Source organism: Vicia villosa, linkage group LG6, assembly GCF_029867415.1.
Source record: "Vicia villosa cultivar HV-30 ecotype Madison, WI linkage group LG6, Vvil1.0, whole genome shotgun sequence".
NCBI classification, from domain to species: domain Eukaryota; kingdom Viridiplantae; phylum Streptophyta; class Magnoliopsida; order Fabales; family Fabaceae; genus Vicia; species Vicia villosa.
Window position 1 is genome coordinate 104,098,578 of NC_081185.1, and position 11,267 is coordinate 104,109,844.

General features: G+C 33.5%; 1 protein-coding gene across 1 annotated transcript; it reads right to left on the minus strand.

Moving 5' to 3' along the window:
• Positions 1-6,813: 6,813 nt before the first annotated feature.
• Positions 6,814-10,682, minus strand: LOC131609453 (diaminopimelate epimerase, chloroplastic). Its single transcript, XM_058881146.1, has 9 exons — positions 10,209-10,682; positions 9,949-10,116; positions 9,762-9,832; positions 9,493-9,550; positions 9,147-9,326; positions 8,717-8,801; positions 8,224-8,283; positions 8,027-8,100; positions 6,814-7,310 (listed from the first exon to the last, which is right to left on the minus strand). Exons 1-9 carry the CDS (start codon positions 10,476-10,478, stop codon positions 7,194-7,196), a joined length of 1,083 nt encoding a protein of 360 aa, XP_058737129.1. The 5' UTR covers positions 10,479-10,682; the 3' UTR covers positions 6,814-7,193.
• Between the last annotated feature and the right edge of the window lie 585 nt (positions 10,683-11,267).

Sequence of the window (11,267 nt, forward strand, 5' to 3'; positions counted from 1 at the left end):
TGGTGAACTTACTAAACAAGTTGAACTCATATTAGCTCTTAAAATTATATATCTTCATTTTTTAACTTGTTTAGTCATTTCACCATTTCGTTGTAAATTGTGTTTTTATTATTGTTTAAGTATGTGCACATATGTGTTGTTTATGTTTTATTTTGTAAATTGTTCTTGTTTCGTAACGTTTGTTCAAGTGTGTGGTTAGGACATTTTCTTTAGGTTGCATTGAGGAGAAAGCGTTGGCATATCGTGCGAGAAGCTACTAACGTGCACAATAAAGGCGTCGAGCTAACGACGTAAAACGAGCGCTTGTTGGGAGGCACCCCAACAGTTTTATTTTTTTGTTTTTCTGTAAATGAGTAGTGTAGGTGATAAGTGGAGGCTGCACTGGAAATTCTGGTTTTCATGACTGGGTTTTCTTTTTCTGGTGTAGCGCGCGTCGCGCGGTCTTGAGGGCGCGTCGCGCGCCCTGTAACTTTTGGCCAGTGAATTCTTTTTAATGGTTCACTCGACTCTCCTTTTCCCCACTTACACCAAGGCTTTATAGTATTGTATTTTATAGTTATAATTTTAATTCTTTTGTTGTTGTTTAGATTCAAATTTTGGCCCGTTCGCTTGTGGTCGCATTTAGTAATTCTCTGATTTGGATTGTTTCAAAATGTCGGTTGTGCGGTAATGATTAATCGAATTTGTACATAGCAAGGTACTCTTTTATCGCTTTCTATAGTATAGCATGTTTAGGAGACTTTTCATTTGTTCAATTTTCATATTACTCATTCTTTTTGCATAACTTGCTCATGACTTGAATCACAATTAGTTTTCCCTTTTTACCATAAATGTGAGGTGGCTTTCCATTGTGTATATATATATATATATATATATATATATATATATATATATATATATATATATATATATATATATATATATATATATATATATATATATATATATATATATATATATATATATGCGAGAGACCGACAATTCTTGTTTTATCTGGATATTATTATGTTTAATCTTTCGTTTGTATTGATTTTGTGAATGCACGAAAGTGATCAAGGCACTTGTTTTATTTTGAGCACAACTACCATAGCCAAATATCAATTCACCTTGTGAGTGTGTGGCCATTAGTAACCCTTTCTGAGCCTTTTTGTCAATATCCATATTGTTTTTGCTTAATGTTTGTCTATGAGCGTTTGGTTTTCATTTGTGTATGGATGTTTGATTCTTTGTTTTATTGACCTTCACCTATGATGTTTGGTTGGATTTTTACCTTGCCTTAGAAAGTAGGGAGTATTCACTTGATGTTGTGGTTGAATTCAAGTTGGGAAGATGATGTTTTCTCATTTATAGTGTGATTGGTATGAGGTTATGGAAAGAAAAGAAAAAGAAAAAAGAAGAATATGAGAAAGAAAGAATAGAAAAAGAAAGAAAAAAAAGAAAAAGTTTAAAAAAGAAAATAACAAAAAGAGTTGAATAAGATTTGTGCTAATAAGTATTGTGTTTGGTGTGAAACTTGTGATGAAGAGATAAGTTGGATAGAAATTTCTTTGTTTGAAACTTGTGCTAATAAATATGTACCGTTTGATAGTGTTGTTGTCTTTATGTAGGTATTTTTGCGTTTTCAGAGCCTCGAGGAATAAAGTGTCGAAGACACGGCTGCGGATGCATTTTGAAGAAATAAAGATGCTGTTCTGGTGTAGCTCGCGTCGCACGCTGAAGGGCGCGTCGCGCGCTGTAGGAGCAAAAGGAAATCATTTTGGCAGAAATGAGGGAGCGTCGCACCGACTTAGGGCGCGTCGTGCGCTAGGGCGGTTTGGTACATTTAGTACGGGGCCTATCGCGCCGACTTAGGGGCGACGCGCCCACAATGAAATTCTGTTTTTGTATAAATAGTTTAGCTTTGTGTTTTTAGGTTTTTATCACCTCTTCTTGGACAAAGTTGAGCTCTGATCTATTCTTTGTAGTTTAGAGGTTCAAGCAACACTATTAGGTGTCTCATCATGTTGATTTAGCTCGGGTGGTCTCCGATTGTGCCGTCAAACATGAGAAGTTTCCGCTTGTTCTTCTTCTTCCTTGTGACCCATTCCAATTGTGGGGTTTGTATGTATATTTTTCCTCTCTTGTATGTATATTTGTTGATCTTGGGATCGTTTATATATTCGCTTTACAAATCATCATTGTTGTTGTTCTTGATCTTTTTGCTTAAATGCTTCGGATTTGTGTTGTTGCAGAAATTGACATCATAGATCTTGATTAGGAATGATATCTGTTACTTTCTAGGTTTCAGACAGGATTTAGAGCTAATAACCGTAATGGGTATCGATTTTAATGCCTCTGTGTTGTTTGTGTCGATGGAGAAATCCCTGATGTGAATAGTACGGTTGAGCTTTCGTCAGTGTTGCAGAAATGGACACTGATGCAGCGTCTCGAATGATGCCTGATGATTTTGATGCGTATTGTGAGTGTTGAGCGATAGATCTTCAGATTTAAGTATTAGACGGGTTGAGTAGAAATACGATTCCAGACTGAATTCTCTTAAGTTACAATAGATTGTTTATTTGCTTTTATTTACTTTTCCCGCATTTATTTTTCCGCACCCAATCATGAAACTTAGAACACGAGGTAGTCGAACGACAGTTTTCTCTCCAATCTCTGCGGACTACGATACGATATAACCTATATCACCCGGTAATAAATAATTCATATTACTTTTTGCTTTCCGCTTTACCGCGTCAACAAAATGGCGCCGTTGCCGGGGATTGGTTTTGAGATTAATCGCATTGCGATGGTTTCACGTTTTAAGTTTCGTAAATATGTCCATATCGTATATTTTGTGCATAGTCGCATACTTGTATACTTGTATAGTTATACTTGTTTCGTTTTGTTTGGTGGACTTACTAAACAAGTTGAACTCGGATTAGCTCTTAAAATTACATATCTTCACTTTTCAACTTGTTTAGTCATTTCACCATTCCGTTGTAAATTGTGTTTTTATTATTGTTTAAGTATGTGCACATACGTGTTGTTTATGTTTTTTTGTAAATTGTTATTGTTTCGTAAAGTTTGTTCAAGTGTGTGGTTAGGACATTTTCTTTAGGTTGCGTTGAGGCGAAAGCGTTGGCGTATCGTAGGGGAAGCTACTACCATGCACAATAAAGGCGTCGAGCTAACGACGTAAAACGAGCGCTTGTTGAGAGGCACCCCAACCGTTTTATTTTTCTGTTTTTCTGTAAACGAGTAGTGTAGGTGATAAGTGGAGGCTGCACTGGAAATTCTGGTTTTCAGGACTGGTTTTTCTTTTTCTGGTGTAGTACACGTCGCGCGGTCTTGAGGGCGCGTCGCGCGCCCTGCAACTTTTGGCCAGTGAATTCTTTTTAATGGTTCACTCGGCTCACCTTTTCCCCACTTACATAGTATTGTATTTTATAGTTATAATTTTAATTATTTTGTTGTTGTTTAGATTCAAATTTTGGCCCGTTCGCTTGTGGTCGCATTTAGTAATTCTCTGATTTTGATTGTTTCAACATGCCGGTTGTGCGGTAATGATTAATCGAATTTGTACATAGCAAGGTACTCGTTTATCGCTTTCTATAGTATAGCATGTTTAGGAGATTTTTCATTTGTACAATTTTCATATTACTCATTCTTTTTGCATAACTTGCTCATGACTTGAATCACAATTAGTTTTCCCTTTTTACCATAAATGTGAGATGGCTTTCCTTTGGTGAGGATAGCTTGTAAAGCTAATCCGTTTAGTTTTCGGTTGAGTCGAGTGTCATGCTCTGGTCTTGTAACATTGGGGAACGTTCTTTATTTTAGAGTTATTTAATAAACTCTTATTTTCGTTATTTGGATAACTTTTGGTTGAGTTATGAGGCCGTGACCTTTTGGTGTTAGTAGTCGATGTTTAACATTATTCAATTTTATGAAATTCTATTCCGTTTGCGTTAAACATGTTTTTGGTGAATAATGTTGATTTATGTTCCTCAGAAAAGCATGACAAATGGTTTTAAAATTTTATTGAGGAGTTGTAGCATCCTTTTTACATGTTTTACTCTGAAATTATTTTGTATTCCGCAGGGATTAGAAGGGTGCTACATTTTATCATATCAAATAGGGCATAGAAAGCTGTAATTTAAGATAAATTTTCCTCATTTCACCTCTCATTTTCTTGCATTGATGCTGAGTTTCAGAGTCGTCCACCTCAAGACCCATTCGGCCGCATCATTTGTATTGGGTATCTTAGATCGCTCCATTTTGTTCATGTTTATTTGAAACTGGGGTGTAATATTTCAGCTACATTAGTAGAGTGGATGACACATTCTATAAAATAGGCGGAAACTTGCCGAATCACTTTTTGGAAAGGATGTCAGAGTTCACCAAATTGACAGAGCTTGAGAGAGAATCAAATAAGGAAAAGTCGAAGAAAGAACCAATTTTAGATTTAAGCAGTGACAATTTATTTGGTGCATTTTAGAATGTGGCTTGAAGCTCAGAAATGGATAATTTGAGATCCGTTGAATTCAGACCATAAAGCGTGCAAGTCTTTTTCCTCCCACTTGAATAGAAGAATCGAACCATTTTTTAATGTATTGTCGTGCACAACGTAAATTCTATATGATTCAATACATATATAATATATCTATTCAACATTTTACCGCTATTTACTTTTACCGATTTAATTTTTTTCATATTTCTATGGTACTGATTCTGCTAAAATAGAAATTTCTTATGATTCTGCATAATTCAGATATGCATATCCGAAATAACCTTCATTTAAAAAAAAAACTTGAATTATTTCAGATATGTGTGTCCGAAAGCTACTATTTGATGTTTTTGGATATGCATCTCCGAACTTATTTGATAAAAAACTGAAATGTGGTGAGTTCGGATATGTATATTCGAATTAAGGAGGTATTGCGGAAATTTTGCCAAATACCCTTAAAAATTCATAAGAATGTATTAAGAAACTCCCTTTTAATTTTGTTTTCTAAGTTAAAATTTCACTCATAAAACCCATTGATTTGTCTATAAATACTTCTTAAAATTGTATTTAAGAAAACTATTTTTCACTCAGTTAAAGATATTATTGATGAAACTAAAACACATAAATAATAAAATAAATAAATTGTATTTCTCATGGTTTTCTCTAAATTAAAGAGGTAAGAACTGTATTTAATGATTTTATTCAAACTAGTGGGATACTTGTGTGTCCACATAGGAACTAGTATTGTACGCACGCTTTTATTTTCAAAATGTAATAAAAATATAAATAAGAAAAACAAAATTATTTTACCAAAAAAGTTTATTATTTTTTAAAAGAAAGACATATTTTTAAATACAAATTGTTTTACGTCATTAATATATTTTTTAATTTTTCATATATTATTTTATAAAATATTGTATCTGAAACTAAAAATAATCTTAAAATAAAATTATTAGTAACATAAATAATTAAAAAATATCCGAGTATTCGCACGAGTATTGGTGTGTTACGTGCATCTCTTTTTAAAAGAAGAACATATATATTTTTTATATTTGGAGCATAAATATAGTTTTTTCTTATATACAAATATTTTGATCAACAATATATTTTTTTGTATGTAAATATTGTTTTTGTTTTGACATTATTTTGAAAAATATTTTTGCAATAATTTAGTTTTATAAATATTATCTAAAACATAGTTTTTGTAAATATTATTTTAATTATATAAATAAATATCTGTAACATAAATAAACACATTTTGTCCGTGCGTTCGTACGAGTAATGATATAGTACGTGCATTGTCACTTATTAAATTTTATTTATTGTCATTTTATTAAAAATAACTTGATAATAATGGTAATTAAACCGGTATTAAATCAGTATAAATTAGGATTTAAGATTTTAAGGTTGAATCGGATTGAACTGACGTTGCATTCGAATTTTATATATATATATATATATATATATATATATATATATATATATATATATATATATATATATATATATATATATATATATCTTTTTATTTGAATATATTATATTTAATAAACATATGTTATATTATTTTATGTATAAATAAATTATTGAATAGGAAGTATTATATATAAAATAAGAAGAAAAAAATGGTTGCTTTTAAAAAGGATAAAATAAAATATTTCAATAGTAACTGATTTGTTAGGTATTATTCCCAATGTTACAGCCTGTAGCTTGTTTGCTTAGGTTAAAGTATAGTAAATTGTATTACTCTATTTGAGCTAGTAGCCTTCATTTGAGCTAGTAGCCTTCAGACTATTTGTTAGATAATACTATGTAGTTTTGAGCTAGTAACCTTCGTATTATTATTACTCTACTAACTAAAAGTTTTACTTCATAATTGAATTTGATCCACTAACAAAATCATTGTGTCATTTAGGCTATGTATGTATGAGTTAGCAACACAATACCAAACAAGTACTTAGGCTCTATGTTTGAAGGATGAGTTATAAAGGATCGCGGTGGAATGAAACATCAGAGTGAAATGAAACATGATGGAATGAATTGATGCAAAACGGAACATAGATTCCACTTGTGTAATTCTAATAATTTGACGGAACAGAATTGAATTAATTAGTTCATTTTATTGCATACACCCCAAATCAAATAGAATGAAAATTAAAAGAATCAAATGGTATGGAATATAATGAATTTCATCATGTTTCATCTCACTTCATCCATTATTTACAAATTCAAACAATAGAATCTCATTATTTACCATTTCAATTCATTGCATCTCATACTACCAATTCAACCATTAACATACTCTTAATCAAATGGAAGTCAATAAATCCTTGGTTAAAACATTCACTAAAAGATAAAAGTCCACCACTCTCTTGTACAACACTTATTAATCTCTTGTAAAACAACTATTAAGAAACTCATCTATCCAAAGTATTGAAAAGATAAAAGTCCACCACTCTCTTGTACAACACTTATTAATCTCTTGTAAAACAACTATTAAGAAACTCAACTATCCAAAGTATTGAATTGCACAATAATTTCAGGGTGAAATTTTTCCCACTCCCAAAGTCACTTAGAATTACACATATGATGAAAAGCACAAACATGGATGTGTACTTATAGCCTAGAAGTACACTTCTGAAATCATGAGTGGTTTTTCCGAAATATGGAGGTGGGTGAAGTAACTTTCTAGTTTAGGGGCAGTACTTCAAAGGAGCAAAGATCCATAATACACTAGGTCAGCTGAACCAGTCATATAGACATGATTATCTTCCCCCTTCCATTCAATCTGAAGAGGCCCTCCAGGTAGATCAACCGTGCAGTTCTGTAACAAAATGACAGATTGAAAAAAATAAGGAAATCGTTGCCTTGTAAACATAACATACTCCCTTAATAAAAAGAAAAGGACTCAAACAAAAACTCAATGACAGGAAGTAATATAAAAAAAAAGTGAGAACCCAAACATTCTTTGATTGTGCATTTGATATACATAAGTAGGTCTATACCACCCATAAAATACCAAATCACAGGAAGTAATATAAATAAAAAATGTTTAGTTAGCTCTCCATAAATAATATGATGCAGAACTATAACACGGGTTTGTAACAATTGGTTCAATGCCAGTACCATCTAGCTGACCATGATTTTACCATCTCTATACAATTGTTCCCAAATGGGACAAGGATAAGGTGATACCATATATGAAGCAAGGAAAATAATATCAACTGTCTTGTACAAGAACTAAACCATAAAAGACACTACTGCACCAGTCAAGATTGAGTCTAAGACACTTCGATTCCAGTGACATAGACATCAGAATATCAGAAACTGTCGGAAGTGTTTAATGAAAACCATCTTCCGGAATAACGTCAGAACTCAGAAATAACTACCGAGTGTCTCTACAAGACCTCGTCCTTTCTAGTTACAATTGAGCTATCTTGGGAATTTCCTGTTAACAATTCCTCAGAACAACTCCATATTCTGATTTTTTTTAATGAAAAGTCAGTAGTCTTTAGTGTTGCAATCAAATAGCAAACTTACCCGCCCAGCACGACCCTCAAGAACTGCCGCAACAACGGTAGCACAAGCTCCAGTTCCACAAGCGAGAGTTTCCGCTGCATATAAACAGTTAATACAAAAACAAAAAAGCTTTCCCACACAAATTGAGACAACTCAGACTTTTCCTAACCACACTAACAATACCAATCAAACACAGCCAAGAAACTAGATGTTCTAACCTGCTCCGCGCTCCCAAACACGCATCTTCAGGTGGGAATTAGAAAGAACTTGCACAAATTCTGCACATTAAATCACAAGACACACAAAGAGTGAGGAATTGCAACAGAGTCAAAGTGATACTCCACTCACAGGTCATTAAAGTCATTCGGGTCAAGTTCAAGGAATAAGAACAATAGGGGTTGAAAATCTGGAAGACAGTATGTTGGGGGAATGAATAACACAAAATGGATTAAAATTGTACGCTTCTGAACTAGAGGAAGGCACAAGCACCCCTACTAAAGCTTAGCAAGACATACAGTCTGATCTAGTCCCACAAACATTAAATTTAATGGCTGTGTCAGTAAATCGCTATCTTGACAGAATGTGTAACAGAAACATATTGCCCAGAAAGCCCTTGCAGCCGATATGAAAATGTGAGGATGCGGGTATTGCTTAAATATCAAAATAAAGTTGACAGGTATATTCTGATCATAAAAGTAAGACTAATCTGACCTGTGTTAGTTCGTGCAGGGAACATCTCATGATGTTCAAATTTTGGGCCAATTTCAGCAAGCTTCAATTCATCAACAACCAAATTCTGTTGCAATAGAGATCAAACAAAATATGACATGTGGCAAAAGCAAAAAAAAATGTAAGGTCTTGTAAATACAAAGATAAAAGCTGACATTTGAAGATGTGATTTAAAATATATAGGTAAAGCAACAAAATAACAAAATTTCATAGGCATTTTTCTTCTTCTGATATGGTTATACATTCAACTGTGTGTGAAAATGTCTGTAATATCATCTTATTGATCAATGTATTTTCTTCCTACTCCTATACACTATACAGTGTTTCATTCCTTTAAATAAATCCACAATGCATTGTACAATATGTGCAAGGGAATGAAATAGTTATTATATTGTACAACAAGAATAATGACCTGAACTCCTTTTCTACTGAAGGTTACACAATGTGGATTTCCCATGCTAACACAAGTCACATTCCAGATAACTCCATCGACGTCTATCTCTGATTTAACAGCAGCACCATCCTTATTTGGAGATAATTTAGTGGGCACATCTGATGCTTTAAGAACTGGTTCCCCCATATCAACTTTGACCTGAATCAGTTTACATTATCATCCATCAAGCTATAAATATAGAACAAATTTCTTCACAACATTAAATCACATCAAAACTTCACAACAGTATATAAAAAGGAAGCTTAGAAGCACCGTGATGATGCCTCTTAACAAACATTTGCAGCATCTAAGAATAAGAACATACATTTCCATCCTCCAAGACTTCAGGCACAATCCGCCCAGCACCAGTGTGTATTGTGAAACTACAACGTACGAAAATACAATGTAAGACAAATTTTCAAGAATAAAATTTGTGCTGACTACTAGGCAGTGGTAATAAAATCCCAAACGATTCATTATCATTACTGGTAGGTAATAGTATCATAAAAGGACAAAAATTATTTGTGAAAACTAAACTTAAAAACAAAAAATACCACAAGCCTTATGGTAAGTGGTTCTGCAAAATGAACATACCTGTGCCTTCCATGTAAACTCTCAAGCTGAGAAACAAATTTAGCAAAGCACCGCACTCCATTGCCACACATCTAAGAAAAAAAAAAGTGTGAATGCAAGAAACAGATCAAACTAGTCCGTTAATGAAGACCAATAACAACAATTCACAATTTGTAATTGAACAAATATAATCTAAAGAAACAATCACCTCAGGCTCACTACCATCAGAGTTGAAAATCCTCATTGTATAATCAGCGCCATTAATCCCAGGCAAGACAAAAATAACTCCATCAGCACCAACACCAAAGTTCCGATCACATAGTTGCACAGCTTTCTCTGAACTAATCTTTGGTTCAGAAGAGTCTCTATTATCAATCTATTCATAACAACAAACATGATCGAAACGTAAACACAAGTGTAATTCAATGAGGGGAATCAATCAGAGTGGAATATGAAGTATGAACTCACCAAAATGAAATCATTTCCGAGACCGTGATACTTCGCGAAATGAAGAAAGCCGGACTCCTTTTGGTGGAGGAATGAAGTGGAGGAGGTTGTTGTCTTCGCCGGAGTTTCGGTTTTCATGGAGGAAGCAACGAGGCGGGAGTTAGGGTATTTGAAAGAGTTTCGTGGTGTGGACAAAATGGAACGGGAAGAAGATTGGAAGAAATTGAAGGAAGCAAGAGAGCGGCGAGTGGGTGATGTAATAGGTACTGAAATGGTAGCGGTTATGGCCATTACGAAATTGTGACGGAGAAGAAGCAATCGTAGTGACGGCGGAGGAAAGGTGCTGTGGCGGCTACGGGTTGTTGGAGAGGGAGATTATTTGACGATTGTGCCCTTACGGAGCTTGGGTATGGTTTAAGTGACGCCGGTGATGTGGATGAGCACGTGCACGGTGTGTTTTTTTCTTACTTTTGTCAAAAACGTGCCCTTAATGTAATGTGCCACTTTAGTTATCTTGCGTATCTATTTGGTTCGATTCCTAGTTACTAACTTTTTGTCAAAAATAAAAGTTAAGTTCTTTGAAACCAATTAGTTTTGGGTTCATATTGAGGCTTTTAGTTTACATAAATTTAAACTTTTAATATATTTTAAAATAAAATAATATTAAAACATGACATAACTATAATGGATAAATGAATTCTCATATAAACTAATTTTGTGTAATTAAAAAAGCAGCATTATTAAATGATGTTCATCTAAAGTTGCATATGACTACTACAAAGTGGTTGTTAAAATGTTGGGGTCATGTCATATAGAGTAACCCTTATAATGCTGACCATTTTCAAGTGTATTAAATAGTTCTCCAAATGACCATCATGTAGTAGAGATAGTTTGTGAGCACAACACATATTAGGTATGTTGTATGAATAAGGTTTTGTTTTGGAAAGAGATTTGTTATGTGAACTAACTCTATTCGTAAATTTATGACTATGAGAAATACGTGGGATGAATTTGATAGAGTTTGTAGCTCTCGCACCTTTGATTGCGTTATTAAATAAGATACGTCCTACTTTTGTAGGT

What these genes read in the sequence shown, in the direction of transcription:
- LOC131609453 (XM_058881146.1), bottom strand. Translation starts at nt 10,478, where the DNA reads ATGGCCATAACCGCTACCATTTCAGTACCTATTACATCACCCACTCGC. An exon ending in TCGGAAATGATTTCATTTTG is followed by an intron (nt 10,117 to 10,208) that starts GTGAGTTCATAC and finishes TGTTATGAATAG; the next exon opens with ATTGATAATAGAGACTCTTC. An exon ending in CCCTGCACGAACTAACACAG is followed by an intron (nt 8,284 to 8,716) that starts GTCAGATTAGTC and finishes TTTAATGTGCAG; the next exon opens with AATTTGTGCAAGTTCTTTCT.